Below are 20,073 nucleotides of genomic sequence, written 5' to 3'. Positions count from 1 at the left end.
AACTGATAATATGTTGCGCTTATTTATCTGGTGTACTGACATTTTTGCGCGTTTAACGGCTGAAATCTAACGTGGTTTGTGCCCTTCAGAATGAAAAGAGTTTGCATTTACCTTTTTAATAAAAGGCGAGCTTTTAAGCCTGAGAAATCACCCCGTAAATGCACACGTTTAATTGCACATGTGTTAATATGTATGCTTACACAGTATTAAAAGACACTCAACAATTAACGTCATTTACCTTCGTTCCCACGTTTGAGTTGTGCTGTAAATCTCTTCCTTGTTTTCAGTTCACATGATTACATAGGAGGCGTGATGACGCGATACGTGACTCCCCCTCCGCCATTACAGTATATGGACAAAAAAGAGGTTCCGGTTATGACCATTACGCGTAGAATTTCGAAATGAAACCTGCCTAACTTTTGTAAGTAAGCTGTAAGGAATGAGCCTGCCAAATTTCAGCCTTCCACCTACATGGGAAGTTGGACAATTAGTGATAAGTGAGTCAGTCAGTCAGTCAGTGAGTGAGTGAGTCAGTGAGGGCTTTGCCTTTTATTAGTATATATATATATATATATATATATATATATATATATATATATATATATATATATATATATATATACATATTACGATTGTTATAGTTTTCTTTGTATACCACGTTGTCAGTTCAGCACTCCAGTTGTAATATGACCAAGCCGTGCAAGCACACTCTTGAGAATGCAACGTATAGTTGTACAGGAGAAAAGCAATCTTGCCTCAAATCAATGGCAACCTTTTGTAGGTCTATGAACTTAATTTAAACTTTAGGTTTACACGGTGCTTTGTTTCCGACGTGCTGCGTTCAGTCAGTTCACGTGAGCCGCTCTCTTGTATGATGTTGCAATGTCCACGGCTTTATTTAATGTTAGCTAAGACCCGGCACTTAAAAGTTTCTCGCTACAGCAATTTTAACTCCGTTACAAAGTCATCCAAAGTCTCGTTTATACGTCGTGTCTTCTCATTAAACTTGTATCTCGCGAATATGGTATTGCAAACGGCAGCGGGAGCGTTTCTATAAACTTAATTTAAACTTACAGTTTACACCGTGCTTTGTTTCCGCAGTAGCGAAGTGATCACTCCTGCTGCGTTCAGTCAGTTCACGTGAGCCTCTCTCTTGTGTGATTTTGCGATGTCCACGGCTTTATTTTAACTCCGTTACAAAGTCATCCAAAGTCTCGTTTATACGTCGTGTCTTCTCATTAAACTTGTATCTCGCGAATATGGTATTGCAAACGGCAGCGGGAGCGTTTCTATAAACTTAATTTAAACTTACAGTTTACACCGTGCTTTGTTTCCGCAGTAGCGAAGTGATCACTCCTGCTGCGTTCAGTCAGTTCACGTGAGCCGCTCTCTTGTGTGATTTTGCGATGTCCACGGCTTTATTTAATGTTAGCTAAGACCCGGCACTTCAAAGTTTCTTGCTACAGCAATTTTAACTCCGTTACAAAGTGATCCAAATCTCGTTTATACCTCGTGTGTTCTCATTAAACTTGTATCTCGCGAATATGGTATTGCAAACGGCAGCGGGAGCATTTCTATAAACTTAATTTAAACTTACGGTTTACACCGTGCTTCGCTTCTTATTGTTTCGCTGCCTTCTGAATTGTGTACGTACTGCGTTCACAGTCAGTTCACATGATTACTTGGGAGGCGTGATAACGCGATATGCAACTCCGCCTCCCACGGCCAGCGAGCTGCAGTCCATTACAGTATATGGACAAAAAGAGGTTCCAGTTATGACCGTTACGCCTTGAATTTCGAAATGAAACCTGCCTAACTTTTGTAAGTAAGCTGTAAGGAATGAGCCTGCCAAATTTCAGCCTTCCACCTACACGGGAAGTTCGAGAATTAGTGATGAGTCAGTCAGTCAGTCAGTCAGTCAGTGAGTCAGTGAGGGCTTTGCCTTTTATTAGTATAGATTTAGTCCTTCATGTACGGTAAAGTTAATAACATCTATTCCTTTTTTTCATCCTAAATTGCAAACTCCCAAAGCCTGGCTGCTCTTTAAAATTATCTGTAAACAAATAACTGGGTTAAAACTAAATGTTACACTTTATGAATAGGTTCCTGCTAATAGATTGCATGCAGCACACTCTTCTCTGTTTGGCTGTGTAATTCAAGTCAAGTTAAGTCAAGAGGCTTTATTGCCATACCATTCATACACTGTATTACAGCATACAAAAGTACAAAATAACATTCTTCAGGACTGTGGTGCAACATATACATTAATACTGGACAAGTGCAAGACAAGTTAAGAACAATACTATGCTATAAATAAACATATAAATACATAAATAATAGGTAAATGAATAATTACATAAATTGAAGTAGACAGTAATAAATAAATAATAACAACCAGCAATAATAAAAAAAATAAGTTATAACAAATTTAACAAATGTACTGCATTTAAAACAATTACTTATTGTCCAAAAAGGAACGGTGTACCATGCTTGGTTTTTTGCCTCACAGCGTGGCTATAATAATCCCTGCCTCCCTGTGATCCTTAACTTGGAAAATTACATTTACCCCTCAACACATGCAGGACTATTGAGCATATCTATAACTTTTGTTCAGTTCTTTTCACTTGATTGCACGCTGCACACATGCTTAGCTTCTTTCTCACAAGCTGTCATCAGACGGCCGGAGCACATGCTTGTACAATGTTACACAGACAGCAGTAGGCAGTGTCTTCAAAATGCAATACTTTTGAGAAATAATGCAGCACTTTGTTTTATAAGCTTCCTTTAGTAACGCAGATCTGTTTTTTTAAGTAACAGTTATTTTTACTTCAATAAAAATAAGTAAAACTTTGAAAGTACAGTATTTTTTTTCAGAGCCAGAGTGTTTTAAATTTTCACATTTAGCTTATCTTCAGGTGAAGCACTTTTCATGGCATTTTGGTTAAACATTTGAGGGTCGGCGTATCCACAAGTATCCACAGTAGTACCAGTACTATACCCATTTCCATTTTTCTTCTGTTCTTTGCTGTGTGTGGCTCATTTCCTATTTTTGTAAACTTTGTCCCTCTAACTGTCCCAGACTTGTCAAATGAAGTTTCATTTCACACATGTCTCAGATACACATTTACTTTACATAAGAATGTTGAAAATCTTATAATATAGATCATAAATTAAATAAATTGGCAATATATTCTCTCTGATTTAAAAGTCATTTCTTGTGAAGTCATTAAATGTACTTTTTCGCTGGCACTATAATATAATGTAAAAAGAAATATCCAATTTATAAATATCTGTGTATAAAATTTTTCATCTTTGTATTATTTTCTCCCTAAAAGCAGACTATTGGAAAAATGGTAGTAGCTGGCTTACAGATGTTTGTACTTATACGGACTCACAAGAGACAGAAAATGAAAATGATCAGAAGAATCTAAAGCCAAAAAATGAGCCAAATGTCGTTTGTACTTATACGGACTCACAAGAGACAGAAAATGAAAATGATCAGAAGAATCTAAAGCCAAAAAATGAGCCAAATGTCAGGACCAGGAGATAAGCATATCTCTCATCAAAGCCAGTGTGGGATTGAAAAACTCAGTGTCAAAAACAATAATGGGAATTCATAAAACGAGAAACGACTAAATAAAGATCTTAATGATGCTGCGTAACAAGGTTTATCTGTCAAGCTTTAATAGCCCAGGGTGACCTTTGTATCATCATAAAATTGACGTCACCCCCCCCCCCACCCCCCCGCCCCGGGAATTCTGGTAAAGGTCTCCACGGAGACAGCTGAAACAGAAACCATACATAGCAGCAACCAATTGGGAAAGAAAATGGTGGTGTGATAAAATGTGTTTCAATAATGAACTTTTCCAGGACAGATTTTAGACTAAATTAAACCCCAAATTTGAATTCATTGAGCCAAGAAAACTCATAATCCATATATAGTTTGAATTGAATTATAGTCTATACTTAGATTGATCTGCGGTGGGCTGGCACCCTGCCCGGGATTGGTTCCTGCCTTGTGCCCTGTGTTGGCTGGGATTGGCTCCGGCAGACCCCCGTGACCCTGTGTTCGGATTCAGCGGGTTGGAAAATGGATGGATGGATGGATTTAGATTGATTGAGGAACTGCACAGGGATTTACACAACAAATATATAAAATCTGGAGACCGTAGCGGTGCTGTATTCAACTTTTAAGAAAATCACAAAATATGATGACTTTTTAAATAACATGGGCCAAAAGAGAGTGCAAACAACAACTGAACATGCTGGAAAAACTTAAATGAAGCAATTGTCTAATCTGAAATATTTACAAATATCCACAAATACACTACCTGTTATGCATTAGCCAGAATTTCATCCCTGGCCCCGATGTCCTTTCTTTTTAGTCATTTATATTTTATTTTCTTTATAATTTATGTTTCAAAATTTGTTTTTGTTACTCCCCTTTTGCATTGTATTATTCTTTAATAAGGACTTAATGTATGTATGTATTCATCATGCACTCCCCTTTAATGGTCACAAAGCTCTCTATTGTTTTTTTAACTCCCCCCTTTGGATTTTACATGGATCTTTTCAGCCTTTTTTTAGTTCATCCCCTGGTTTGCCTATTGTAGGCAGACATTTTTTACTTTTCTTTTTGATTCTGGTTGTGTATAGAGAATTTTGATAATGAAACTCTCTTATCATAACAGAGCTTGTTTTTTATCATTGGGACCTGGGATGTTTATGGTTCCCTTGTCCCTTTTTCAGGGCAGAGTTTTTAATTAAAGTCTTTTTCTAAGTGTAGAGTGCTGGCAAATCTTAACATTAGCCTTCTGCCTGTTTCCTCACATTACATGGCATTTTCCATTCCTTTTCTGCAAAGGGCTTATAGTCTTATTTGTGATGGTTTGTTTTCCTTAGAGCTGTAACATTACCTGTGTTCAGTATAAATTCCAGCCTGTAATCCAAAACTGACAGAACAGACTTTGGCTTTTACAACCCTAAAGCAGGCTAAGGTTGGTTCAGTAATGGACTTAAATAACAATTTGCAATATATTTGCACATCCACAAGGGTTGTGATTGGCTTTTATTGAAATGTATATGTGTACAGCCCAAATCCTTTACACAACTTTACAGACATAGTTCCAGGTGCAAACACTACACAACTCCACCTTTCTCCACTTATCCCAGGTGAGTTTTGTCTGTCTACTCTCCGAACCCAGAAGCTTCTTTTATAGCAGACCTGGGATAACTTCCGGTTCTATCACATTGTATCCAGGAAGCACTTCTGGGTCAGGCAGAACATCCTTATGATAAGAGGTTCTGCCTCCAGCAGCTCACCTAGCAACACCCAAGGACCCTAACAGGGCTGCCCACCAAATCTACAACTCCCATGGACCCCTGTGAGTGTCTGAATGAGAAGCACACCAGAGTGATGTCGCCACCTAATGCTCAGGGAAAGCATATAGCCCTGGGAAGTAGTTTCTCACTGTCCATCCGTTATATTGGGATCCCAACCAAGTTGGTTAGTGGCACCTAGTCCACTCACATCCTTCTGCTAAAAAGGCCTCCTGGCCAAATAAGGACCCATCTTTCCTGGCCAGGATGGTGATCTGAGGTCATGGATCTTTTTTTGTGGCACAACAGTATGGATGATTTTTTTTTTACAATCAGAGTATAAGAATGGAGCAGATTTCAGTTTGTACAGGCAGCTGTCTGTGTTTGTTGTGCCTGCATTGTGCAATGTGCTTCACTCTCAGCAGATGTCGCCACTGTTTCTTTTCTTGTCTGACATAGCAGGTTCCCATATGGCTGTTTTTTCTTGTCAGCCCACACTGCCATTTACCGAGAGAAGGAGTCAAAGCCTGATTACATTGCTGGGGTAGCCCAGACCTCCATTTTTTTTCTATAGAAGTGGGTATCACATCATAAACACTTGATTAAGACCACTGACTAATTGGGTGGATGGATGATCAACTGAAGAAGGAGTGAAGTACTGGACAGAAAAAACAAATATGATTTTCTGCATACAGTGAGGTGTGAATTGGAACGTGAAAGCTTGGCGAAACTCAGTGAAGATGCAAAGCTTAATAGGTATAAAGTTTTATAAACTTCCAGTGAGGGTGTCCAGCACTGTGGCTGTAAGCATAGGTGTTACCTGGATAGAAGTAGAAAGGGAGGAAGAGAGGAACCTTAAACCAGCTACTCCATTGTATTATACAGTGCATTCACATGTACAGACTTTAAAAGGGAACCCCCACCCTTTGAAACTGTTTACATTCACATGCACATCTGCTTGCTTTGAATGGAGAATGGTCCACTCCTTCAAAATTCCTTTACATGCACATTTGCATTTGTGGACTTTAAAGAGGAACCACATACAACTGACAAAAAACACAAAAAGAAATCCTTAAGTGAATGACTCAAACAATCGAAAATATTAAATATTTAGCAATGATGATAACATATACTCAAATTTCACATTATTCCTACTGATTACCCATTTCAATTCAGAAGACTACACTTTCTTGTTAAATTATCTTTTGCAATGACCATCAACCAAAGCCAAGTCATTAGGAAAAGTAGGAATTGATATAATGGCAGGAATGTTTAACTCATGGACAATTGTGTATAGCATGTTCCTAATGACTCACTGCTTTATCGAAATCCACTTCAAACATTTGAGATACAATTGGTAAGGCAAGTGAAGTGACTTGCTCATGGTCACACACTGTCAGCAACTTCGGGGTCTGAAGTCCAAGGTCCAAACTCTTAACCACTACACCTGCCAATAATAATATCTTCTGCTACATTGGCGCTATAACAAAGGCCCATTGTTTTACAGAATATCTCAGGTGAACCTGAGTAACACAGCTAGTTTTTTTATATATATTGACTAGAGGGCTTTGCCCCATGCTCGCTTCGCACGCCAACTCCCCTGGCCTGTACTATACCCCTGAAACTTTGCATTTCTGCCGCTCTCATATGTGGATTTCACTTTCACCAAACAGCAATCTTTTAATTCTCGCCGAAATGCCTCTTCATTGGGAAGAAACACTACTTTTCCCTGATGGCAACACAAATCAGACAATCTACAAGTCTCTGACTTAAAGTTTAACTCCAAATAATACATTCAATCTCTTTTCGCTGTTCCGTTATTTTACCAAGTAATAATTTCTGTTTGTTGGCGCTAATGCGAGCTTTACTAAAATTTTTTTGAGACTTTCGAATTTTAGTACTTTCATTATCTCTAACCTGCTCTTCATGTGTATCGTGCCGAAGTTTTTGAATTCTTTGCGACATTCTACTTTTTCATCTACTCTTTGTCTTTTATTTGCGGGCGTGGTTAAATCTGTTGGCACAAGTCTTGTCTCGTGGGAAGTGAAAGTATCTCTCTGAAAAAGTCACGTCTCGTCCCAGGCTAAAAAGTCTCTTCTCTGTTTTTTATTATAATAGATAGATTCTGTTAGCAAGTTACCTCAGAGGAGAACTTTACTCTCCACACCAGTACCAAATGATATTCAGTTTATTAACATTTCTGAACTCATTTAAATCTTTATAACATCAACACAGTTTGGAGCCATGTTGTTTCAGAAAATATTGATGGTCCTAGTTTGTATTTTTTCTGTTTTTAAATATTTTGAAATTTTGCTGAACTAATGTCCACTATGCTGGCACAGTAACTGCAGCCTCAAAACTTTTAAAGAAACAGTTCAGTTCTTAGTCAGGTTTCTATCAGTTTGCTGCTTTGTACCGTCTCCTTATGTTTGTATGTTTTTCTTCCTCTGGGCACTCCAGATGTCTTCCCCATCCCAAACACACCTGTGCATTCAAATAATTTGCAGCTCTAAATTAGTGTAAGTATGCATGTGACCTGTAACAGACTGACACTCCATCTGTGGCTGGTTCCTACATTTCCCTTAACAATACCAGGATAGGTTCTGGCCACAATTGACCTTTATTTGAATGAGCATCTTCAGAAAATGTATATATGGATGGATGAATAGACTACAATGTAAGTGTATCACTAGTAATGGTTACTCTACACAAAGACCAAGATAATGGGGTACTGTACATAAATAATTTACATTACTGCTGTTGTCACAGGATTGATAAATGTTGTTTTCCATAAAAACATTTTAAAAGCCAGATTGTTTATTCAAATGTATTTCAACTGTTATGTTCACAGATGCCTTTGAAGTGCATTAAATAAATAAGCTTTTGAGAAAGGGTCACACACAAATGCCCATGAGAATGAAGGAACATCTTGTCAGATTAGTCACCTACCCAATACAATTTCTGCAATATCTTTACATTTCTGCAATTTCTCTATCCAGCACAAATCTTGTCTTCCTGGAACACTTTACAAAAACAGGCGATTTTAATAATAAAGTAAGCAAATCCAGCAAAACTGTAAGCAGCTCTACAAAAGCCAATAGTTAATATATAATTAAAAAAATAAATATTCATAACAACACATTACACATACTGTTTCTAAATTATCTGAGCATAAAGGGGTTGTTATTGCTCAGGACCACACAGCGCGACTCAAAGGCAGATTGAACCAGCAGCCTATACAGAGAAATGTCCAAGAGCACAGCTGCTGTACCATGCGCTTCCTGCATATCTATAATACTATTCCTCTGCCGTTGAATGTAAAATGTTGTATTACTTATTTACATATTTAACATTATGCAGCTTTCATAAAAATATGGCTCCTTTATCCCTGATTTACTGTGTCAGAGAAATATCCATCCATCCATCCATTATCCAACCCGCTGAATCCAAACACAGGGTCACGGGGGTCCACTGGAGCCAATCCCAGCCAACACAGGGCACAAGGCAGGAACCAATCCCGGGCAGGGTGCCAACCCTGAATTTCCCATTGGGATTAATAAAGTATCTATCTATCTATCTATCTATCTATCTATCTATCTATCTATCTATCTATCTATCTATCTATCTATCTATCTATCTATCTATCTATCTATCTATCTATCTATCTATCTATCTATCCCACCGCAGGACACACACAAACACACCCACACACCAAGCACACACTAGGGCCAATTTAGAATCGCCAATACACCTAACCTGCATGTCTTTGGACTGTGGGAGGAAACCGTAGCGCCCGAAGGAAACCCAAGCAGACACGGGGAGAACATGCAAACTCCACGCAGGGAGGACCCGGGAAGTAAACCCAGGTCCCCAGGTCTCCCAACTGCGAGACAGCAGCGCTACCCACTGCGCCACCGTGCTGCCACAGAAATATTAATTTTAATTTATCTCTATTATTGTGGGTTCTGTGGGACTTGCCAGGTTCAATACTATGTTGGTCTACTCTCACACCTTAAGATTAACACAGATACAGATGCACAAACACATAGGGCTCCTATAGAGAAAGTCTTAGGTGAAAGTCTAATTGTAAGTCACCCACCACAATATTCTACGTAGAACCCCTTCACATTCATACACAGATATCCTAATCAATATTCTATAGGAGTCTCTACTTAAGAACTTTCTATCATTAGCACTAATAAATATGTGGGTGTCATCACAACACAACTAAAAACACAACTCTCTTGGTTATGTGCCACTTAACAACCAACGAATATACCCTGCTTTTACCACAGTTTTCTTTCTTCTGAAGAGAAACCTCTAGCCTTGATAACCTCACACAAGTGTCTTCATTTTCAATTTATTATTTCAATCACACTAGATACAAGAATAAAGTATAGAAAATGCAATGCAAAGTGGTGTTTATTAACAAATAATAATACCAAATCAAACAAGATATGATAGAAAATAAAATTGATAATAAGAGTCTAGATATAAGCTTTAGAAAAAGTTTACAGAAAATGTCAAAGATTGGGTGCTGTCGTAGGTGTTTTTGATTTGGTGTTTTTCATATCCATATTTATATTAAAATTCCATGTGGGGCTTCGTGACATGTGATATTACACACCTTTGATTGGCTGCCTGTCAAAGTTTCTGGTCTTTTTACACATCTCTGTTTCCAAATGCTAAAAGAATCAACATGGCCTGAGATTTAAGGTGATAGATTGCTGCTACAATTCAGAAAGAGAAGATGCTTTGATGTTAATTGCCCTTGAAAGTGTGGTGTAGATTCAGTTGATCTTGTTTGTCTGAGCAAAAAATATTAAAAATATAAACATCTCTTATTTAAAAAATTGAAGATCTGGCAATTCAGGACAATATATTTCTAGAAATGTATTCAAAATGTCTTTCTTTAAGCCACAAGCAGTTCTAGGCAGAAATTATAATTATTTACTAATTTACTTTATCCAAGGCATCTTACAACCTTTGAGATACAATTAGTTACATTTCTTTTTTTTTTCCAATTAGAATGTTGGCTGAAATATCTTGCTCATGGTCACATGGTGTCAGTAGCAGGAACTGAATTCGCAACCTCAGCATTTGAAGTGTAAAGCCTTAATCTCTATGTTAAAGAAATCCACCTTGCATGCACTAGAGGTCCATTTCTGAGTTCATACTAGCACAGACAAAAGCGCACCACGTCATGTTAATTTAGAGACCACAATCCATGTGAGATTGTGTCTGTGAACAGTAAGTTGCCTACAGATATCCAAAAAAAACACTGGAAGAACATTCTCAATCACTATAGAAGGAGGCTTTGAACTGCACTTCCAACCCAAACATTTTGAAGTTGCAAAGCTATTTGCTGCATCTCGATGCCATCCCAAAATATGCCATGTAAACAGAAGACATAACAAAGATGTGTGGGTGCACAGCTTCACTTGTCCAGAAGTACATTAGAAGTGTTAACTTTTTATCATGATGGATGTGTCTTCTTATGTTATTTAATATGTGTAATATAGATTTGATGTCCCACAAGTGACAAGAAAATATCACCTTGCCAAAGAAACATAGCTCATTTAGTAATACAGTTTAAAAAACCATTCTAGAAACACATAAGGTTCGACAGCTCAAATTAGTTTAGTTAGTGAAATTGTCTGGTATCACAGATATTTAGAAACCTTTTTTTTCAGCAGTGATTTGAAATTCACAGTTCTTGGGGCTATACAACCAAAAGAAGCTTTGAGCTCACCTTCATTGTGGGGTATATACTGGTGTCATGAGTTTTTGTTTCATTATTTGTTTTATTATTCTTATTATTTCTGTGACATAATTTCATCATCATTGTATTTTTTCATTGGCAACCCCATTTTGTGTATTTGTTTTTATGGGTACTGCATTTTTTTATGGCTTTGGATTTTTGGGTACTGCCATTTTATGTCCCTGATCACAATGAGGTTATGTAGTTGGAAGGCACATGTTGCACTTGCCACGTGACCGTTAGAAGATGGCCATCTGCATAAACAACATCTGTACCTGTATTTATCCAGCATCTTAGAATTACTCCTAGGACTTGCAATAAAATTCAGACTATGAGAAGAATTTGTCCCAACTTCACAACATGAGGACATTAGAAATAGTTACGAAGAGTTCTGTATGAACTTCTAGCAACACATAGGAGGCCACTTTTAAGAATGAATGATGTTGTGCTTTTATGGCACCCCAGCCACAAACTGGCACTCATGATGATGTTTTGTAATTTAATGATACTAAGAGAAAAGCTTCACAATAAAGATAAGAACAGAGTAATAATAATATTGAAAGTAACAAGTGAAGAAGTAGAATAATAAGGAAAAAACATAATAAGGTAGGATATTGCACTAAGCCAGTGTTTCCCAACCTCGGTCCTGAGGGCACACTGTGGCTGCAGGTTTTTGTTCCATCCAGATTCTGTTTTTAATTGGACTCCTGGGCTAATTAAGTGATGTGTTATTTCCCAAGTTCTGTGTTTTGGGAACAATATAGAAATTAAAAAACTAAGTTCGGTAAAAAAAAAAAAATATATATATATATATATATATATATGGTTTGAAATAGTTTTACTGTCAAATAAATGCAAAGAGTACACGACACGTGTTTCGCCCTCATTCTGGGCTCATCAGGTGTACAAACTCCACTGTACTCCCTCTTGGGAATCGAACCTCGGCGCCAGAGGCGATGCCCCTAACGTTGCGCCACGGCGTGTGGTTCGTTTATTTGACAGCATGTAGATCGGGGTAATTACATTCACGGCATTCGTAGTCTGTGTCACAATCTGATTGTATGGGTGGGAGTGCAGTGGAGTGTGTACACCTGATGAGCCCAGAATGAGGGCGAAACACGTGTCGTGTACTCTTTGCATTTATTTGACAGTAAAACTATTTCAAACCATTCTATGATCTGCTCCTCACAAACTGAGGGCACCGTGGCGGATGTTAGCAGATTGCTGGCCAACCACAAGCGTTACCTGGTAGGTAACCACCCATACAATCAGATTGTGACACAGACTACGAATGCCGTGAATGTAATTACCCTGATCTACATGCTGTCAAATAAATGAACCACAAGCCGTGGCGCAACGTTAGGGGCATCGCCTCTGGCGCTGACGTCCGAGGTTCGATTCCCGAGAGGGAGTGCAGTGGAGTGTGTACACCTGATGAGCCCAGAATGAGGGCGAAACACGTGTCGTGTACTCTTTGCATTTATTTGACAGTAAAACTATTTCAAACCATTCTATGATCTGCTCCTCACAAACTGAGGGCACCGTGGCGGATGTTAGCAGATTGCTGGCCAACCACAAGTGTTACCTGGTAGGTAACCACCCATACAATCAGATTGTGACACAGACTACGAATGTCGTGAATATATATATATATATATATATATATATATATATATATATATATATATATATATATATATATACTAGCTGATTACCCAGTGGCTTCGCTCACTGAGTGTAAGGGAAAAAAAAATAAAATGTAGTATTTATAAAATAAGTTTGTTAATTACCAATGTTATTTTTGAACAAATTAAGAGCATTCACAATAACATAGAAATTATCCATCCATCCCGCTGAATCTGAACACAGGGTCACGGGGGTCTGCTGGAGCCAATCCCAGCCAACACAGGGCACGAACCAATCCTGGGCAGGGTGCCAACCCACCGCAGAACACACACAAACACACCCCCACACCAAGCACACACTACGGCCAATTTAGAATCACCAATCCACCTAACCTGCATGTCTTTGGACTGTGGGAGGAAACCGGAGCGCCCGGAGGAAACCCACACAGACACGGGGAGAACATGCAAACTCCACGCAGGGAGGACCCGGGAAGCAAACCCAGGTCCCCAGGTCTCCGAACTGCGAGGCAGCAGCGCTACCCACTGCGCCACCATGCCGCCCAACATAGAAATTATATAAATATTAATTATTAAGTAGTAAAACATTTTGATAAAAGAATTTGAAGAAGATATAAGAAGCGTATGAATTATTAAGCAGTCAAACACTAACATTTAAGAAGTAAAGATATATTAAGTACTACTATAGTGGTTTCGGGCAAAGTACCTGCTTGACAACCTTGCACTATGTGCCTGTGATTTAAGAGAAAAATTATTCTGAGAAATGTGGACGCTGCCTTTCCGTGCTTAACGGGCAGAAGGTCCAAACATTTCCAAGTCCAATACTTAACATGAAGAGGTCGGTACATCTTTTTAGATGTAAACCCTCCATCTTATTAAAAGAATTCATCACAAAAGCAACCTTGAATGTTGCAGGGTTTTAGTGACCCGAATTCATCTTAAGGGACAGTAAGTAGCGTGCACCGCAATTTACCAAGAGAGTCCTGCTTCGATAGCGCTGATTACACTTATTCGCAAAGATTTCCACTATCCCAGGAGCCGACGGGGCACTTGAAGTGTGACAAACAGTGCGAGAAGAGAGGACGCTGCCCAAAACTGTGAAGCTGTTGACCTGGAGGAAGGCCCGACATTCCGCGCCCCACAGCGTCCAATTTGTTCTTACGACCCCTCGCCGCTGAAGGCGGTCTCGTCTTCACATTGTTTACAGCTCGGCGCAGTTAAAAAGTAGAAAGACGCAAAGCTGTTTTGTTCATCTCTTCTACTATCAAGTACTGCGGATTAAAAAAAAGTTACAATGTGGCAGTTTTCTCTGTGAGAACGCGCCTATCGGGGGTCGGCTCAGTGCTGGAGTCCAGAGAGGAGGGCTGGGAGAGGGCGACGCGGGACGCACTTGTATGGGATAGATCGGCGTGTTTGTGTTTACCACTTTAACGTAATTTCCATATCGCATGGTCATACATAATACGTAATTTCCATATCGCGTGGTCATACATCATTTCCGTTTTAAACGTGAAAAGAATTTTATATATATAGATATTAAAATGTACCAGTTATATGGGAATAATAATTTTTTTTCTTTTTAACAATGTTTTCATCTTGATTTTCATTCTACTTTTCTAAGTGTTCTAATTGTTTAATTAATCCATTATTTACTAATTAGTGGGTCTGATGCTAAAGTACTTGCAGCTTTTGATTATTTAGTGTTGTTTGCCAGCGTGTTTGCTCTGCTCATTTTTAATTGTCATTAATAAGATACAATGAAGGGGGAAACTGCACAGAGAAAGGGCAAAATATAATGAAATCAACAAAAGAGAGTTAAGCATTTAAATCTATAGCAAAAGCAGCAATATTTCTAAATGTCTTAATAAATGTAAAAATCATGCTGCTATGCTTTTCTGAATGTAGAATAAAAGAAAAATAATACCAGCTAATTAAATGAGATCAGTGCTATCAGGTGTTGTCACTGATTAGGAATCTGGTTGGAACAAAAACCTGCTGCCAAAGTGTGGCCCCAGGAGTGATGTTGGGAAACACTGCACTAAGCTACATGTAATTGTTGCCACTTCACAACAACATCAAAAATAATACTGTAATGAGCAGAGCAAATAAAAGACTGAGACACGCACACTGAATAAGATTCATGGACAGAGTAACAGGCATATTTATTTAATAATGAATGATCCACAGGCTTATTTTCACATTCCCACTGTTATCCACAGCTATTCTTGTCACATTCACCTTTCCAGTGTTCCTGATCATTTACCAGAGTTGTGTGCTGTATCTCTCTCTGTGATCTCCCCTTATCTTCTGTGAGACTCTATTTAACCAAAGCCCTGTGAGTTTGCACCTGTCTACTTAAATCCTCCTGGAAATGTAAATTGTAATGCAAATTTTCCATGAAATGCAGAGCTCTAAGCACCTGGGTGACATTTCACTGTCAATCGCCCATTCAGCCCTGCTTACCTTCAGGGAAATATGTTGGCTACTACAGTAGAATTCTCATCCATGGCCACCTGCGTGGTGACACAGTAGTACAGTTTGCAATTGTTTCCTCCCACAGTCCAAAGACATGCAGGTTGGGTGGATTGGTGATTCTAAATTGGCCTTAGTGTGTGCTTGGTGTGTGGGTGTGTTTGTGTGTGTCCTGCCGTGGGTTGGCACCCTGCCCGGGATTGGTTCCCTTGCCTTGTGCCCTGTGTTGGCTGGGATTGGCTCCAGCAGACCCCCGTGACCCTGTGTTCGGATTCAGCGGGTTGGAAAATGGATGGATGGATGGATGTGTGTGCTCTTGGAACAATGATTTTTATGTGTGTGCCGACTTGCATGAATGCAGCTTGCTGTAACACCACCTCATGTGGAGTCATAGGGAATTGTATGAATCTGCATATTATGTCATGTGTTGCAAGGATATTCAGAGTTTGGTACAAACATTAAGAAATGTTGTATAGCTACATTTTCCCTGTGGCCAAAAACATAACGTTGCCAACACTTTCACTTCAGCTGACAGCACATGGCTTCTCCACATAGATGGATCAATCACGTAATGTACAAGATTTGTTACAAACATAACTCCACCTCTATGAAATCAATATCTTTTTATGAGTTCATGGTTGTCATGCATTTCCAAAATATTCTGCTTGTGCAAGCCAATCTGCTTGAACACCATTTTCTTGCAGCTCATTGCATGGTAGGCTAACTTATGAGCTCTCCTAAATACTGCTGAAGTTAGAAGTACTTTTCTAAATTAGGAAACCTGATAAAATGCATTTACTTCTCCTGAGAGTAGAACCAAATTTCCATCACTCTGTGATTTTCGAGCCACTTTGAACTGTTTTCTTACTTGGAAACGCTTGATAAATATGGGCACTGAATTTTGTTGTAAAATGAAGGAATGACTTTGTGAGAAAACCTGTTTACTCTCATAGTTAAAATAGTTTTGGTTTTCATGCGGACATTGATTTTAGCAATCTTAACTTTATTAACAATCTAATCTATTGAATGTTTTGTTTCGAAGGAGTTGAAAGTGTGTTGTGGAAAATGCAGAGGGATAATAATACATGTGTTACAAAGTGTTAATGCAGTGCATCACACATTAAGAAATTTGACAAACAAGATGAAACCATTCAATCCATCAAGCCTGTTTGTTTATCTAATAGCTAAGCTGTCCCAATATCTCATCAAGATTCTTCTTAATAGTTATCAAGGAAGTTTGTTCTAGAGGCCCACAACTCTGTAAAAATGTGCGTCCTGGCTTCAGTCTTAAATGCAATTATTGTTAATTTCCACTGATGTCCTTGAGTACATGACTCACCCTTATACAGTACTGTACTTTACTGATGCTTTTTTCCTGCAGTCTCATCTGCTTGAGATTAAACAGATTTAATTCTAGAGTCTGTCAGAGTACAACATGTCCTTAAGTCCTGGGATGCACTTGGTTGCTCTCCTCTGCACAACTTCAAGTGCTGCTATGTCTTTTTTTGTAAATTGGTAACCAGAACTGCACACAGTACTCCAAATGCAGTCTTACTAGTGCATTATAAAGTTTGAGCATAATGTTCCTTTACTTGCATTCAACAGTTTTTACAATATAACCTAACATTTTATATGCCATTTTTAATCGCTTCTGTACATTACTTAGTCAATGAAAATGTTGTGTCAAAATATACTCCTGAATCCTACTGGAGCTACACAAATTAATTGAGTACTCCAATCAGGGCTGCGTCTGACTTCCCGTCTATAACTTACTAAAAATGTCGACCAATCGATTAAAAATATGATTCATTTTATTTTAATGAAAGCTCCTGGTTTTCATGACACTTTCCTTGTCATTTTTTGCTGATGATAGGAATTCAGAAAGATGGGGAAACTGTTGGTTTTTCTAGTCTTTCTACAACGACAAATGGCATTTTATTGAGTTTTACAGTTATTTCTCTTTTCTGGTTCTATCTGCACATTGTCTTCAAAGCACTGATTATATTTCCATGTGCTCCCACATCCATGATTGTATTTTTTTGCGTGTGATCTCTCCTTGTGGTGTTTTTTGAGATACCTCAGTTAGAGCTGGTGTTTTGCAGAAAGGTTCCCATTTCTGTCTTTGCAGTTCAATGAGGCAGGTTGTTGTTGAGTTTTTTCAAAGGCCACTTCATTAACTTGCTTTTCTGGTAGCATGGATTAATATGCTAACTTCATATTAATTCTGCTTCATCGCTTTTTAATCAAGAAACCTCAGCAGCATTTCACTGCCTTCTTTTAATCATTTTTTATGTCTACTGAGTCCTGACAGCAAACATTGTACTTAAATGTTCATTGCTTTGTTTTCAACCCAAGCATATATAGGTATTAATGCTAAAACTTAACATGTCAAGAATCATTAACTTCATGAAATAGATACTAATTTTATTTTTTTTTCTTTCTCTTTTAACCAGTGATTGTTGGAGCTAAAGAATGTGTTGTGGAAAGTGCAGAGGAAATAATACATCTGTTAGAAGGTGGTAATGGAGCTCGTCATACAGGGATTACACAAATGAATGAATACTCCAGTCGGTCTCATGCCATCCTCACGATTACAGTTGATCAGAAGGTAGATAAACTAGATGAAGAACTGAACAAAGTTCAAGATGCTGAGGAAATATTTCACACTTCTAGTCAGGTCATCTCATCAAAATTCCACTTTGTTGACTTGTCAGGCTCCGAGAGAGTCACCAAAACAGGCAACACTGGTGAGCGGTTTAAGGAGTCTGTCCAGATCAACAGTGGCTTACTGGCACTTGGGAATGTTATCAGCGCGCTTGGAGACCCCAAACGTAAAAGTCAACATGTGCCTTACCGAGATGCCAAAATTACACGCATATTAAAAGACTCTTTGGGTGGCAATGCCAAGACATTAATGATTGCCTGTATTAGCCCTTCATCTTCAAATTTCGATGAATCCCTAAATTCTCTTAAATATGCAAACAGGGCCAGAAACATTAAGAACAAACCAATAGTCAATTATAATCCAGAGTGGGACCGTATTGATGAAATGGAGCTTGAAATTCATGCACTGAAAGAAGCACTGCAGAGATATCATGGAATCATAGCAAGCCAAGGCAGCCAGGTATCTCAGGACTTAACAGGAGAACATGGAAAAAATAGGATCCGTATCCTGGAAGAGCAGCTGACTCAGCTGCAGGCAGACTGTCACCGCTATCGTACCTCAGCTGAAGATGCCTTTAATATTTTGTTAGAGCTTAAAGGGTTAACCACCCTTCCTAAAATACAGGAGCGTAAACTACAGGAATGGTTGGATGCAGCTGAGGAATTTCAGAACAAGAATTCTGTTGCTAGAGTGGACAGTGGAGGAAGCACAACTGGGGATGAGCCTAATCTTCATACTGTTCTGCAGCTTAAGAGAGAACTGAAAAAGTGTCAGGTAGAGCCAAAAATGTCAATACTGCTTTTTAATGTTTCTTGTTCAGATTCTGGAAAGTTAGTTGGGAAAGTTTCATTTTAGGTTTCAATGGATTTTGATAGTTTATTTAATGATTTATTATGAAAAAGCTTTTGGCCACGACTCTCCTGAAAACATATACTTTCTCTTACCTGTACAGATTATTCTCTGTAAGGTGGACCTGCAATATAATGTTTAAACCTCTTTTGTTACCTATTCATATACACTTGTGATTTGGGGATATACAGTTCACAGTTGCAATGTACTTGAACCCTGGTCTATGGTCTACTACTTTCTATCAGTATAGCTCCTACAGACTTCACCCAGGTATAGTTGTCACTGTAGCCTACTATCAGGAACATCCTCCTTCACCCTAAATGACCTAGCAGAGAGAGGATCTCTGTTCTCAGCCGCCAACACAAAAAGGAGCAATTGTGAAAGCAGGAAGGCACGCTGAAGTTTTAAAATATACACAGATAACTTGTGCCATAAATTAAATTTAGTTTAAATGTTTTAAGAGATCAAGCACTTTTTAGAGGCCCTTTATAGCAATAAAATATCTTCCTTCAACATTCGGCATCATGCATAGCTATTCTTTAGTAATGTAATGAAGACACAGACATGGGGCTTAATTGCTAATGGTTTAAATCAAATTATACAAGGTGTGAGAATTTAATTCCCGGAATGCACCTTTAAAAAATATACATGTGGAACTGTACACTAGTGGCTACTGTCGCCTTCAAAGTACTCCCCTTGTGTAGCTATACACTGACTTAAGTGGTGTTACCATTTCTGGAAGCAGGCCTGGAACTCATTTTCCAGAATACTGTTGAGCAGCTGTCTCACATTCTGTTGGATATCAGTTATATTAGAAAATCTTTATCCTTTCAGCACAGCTTTTAATTTTGGAAATAGCCAGAAATCACAGGAAGCTAAGTTAGGTGAATAGGCGGGATGATCTGATTGGGTAATCGCATTTTTGGCCAGAAAGTCTCTCACAGTGAGCGCAATGTGACTTGGTGCATTGTCATGATGAATGATCCACTTGTCAGGCCACAATTTGGGTCAGAATCTTGTACTCTCTTCATTACCTCTAAATAGCATTGTTGGTTGATTGTTTGCCCCTGTTCAATAAATTCTTGGTGGACTATTCCCTTGTGATCGAAGAAACACACCAGCATGGTCTTAAACTGTGAGCGAGACATGCATGCTTTTTTAGGGTGCAGTGAATCCGGGGATTTCCATTGCATGCTCCGCCACATCTTCTCGCCCATCTTTGAACCTCTTATGCCGCTTAAACACACTCAACTCTTTCATAGCATCTTCACCATATGCCACTTGCAACAGTTGTAACCTTTCAGTAGTGCATTTGCAGATTTTCACAAAACATTTAATATTAATACTTGTACGTTGCTCTAAAA

At 38.6% G+C, this 20,073-nt stretch overlaps 1 protein-coding gene across 1 annotated transcript in view; it reads left to right on the top strand.

Annotated features, from left to right (window-relative positions):
* The window catches only part of LOC114652866 (kinesin-like protein KIF27), a 118,618-nt gene that overhangs the window by 19,916 nt on the left and 78,629 nt on the right, over nucleotides 1-20,073 (top strand). The window contains exon 3 of the mRNA XM_051928613.1: nucleotides 17,649-18,634. Coding sequence (XP_051784573.1) covers nucleotides 17,649-18,634 — 986 coding nt within the window. The remainder of the gene's footprint in view (nucleotides 1-17,648; nucleotides 18,635-20,073) is intronic.

The sequence above is a fragment of the Erpetoichthys calabaricus genome, chromosome 5 (assembly GCF_900747795.2).
Source record: "Erpetoichthys calabaricus chromosome 5, fErpCal1.3, whole genome shotgun sequence".
In the NCBI taxonomy this organism is placed as follows: Eukaryota; Metazoa; Chordata; class Cladistia; order Polypteriformes; family Polypteridae; genus Erpetoichthys; species Erpetoichthys calabaricus.
Note: the sequence above shows the minus strand (reverse complement) of the source record. Positions and strands in the feature narration are given on the sequence as shown.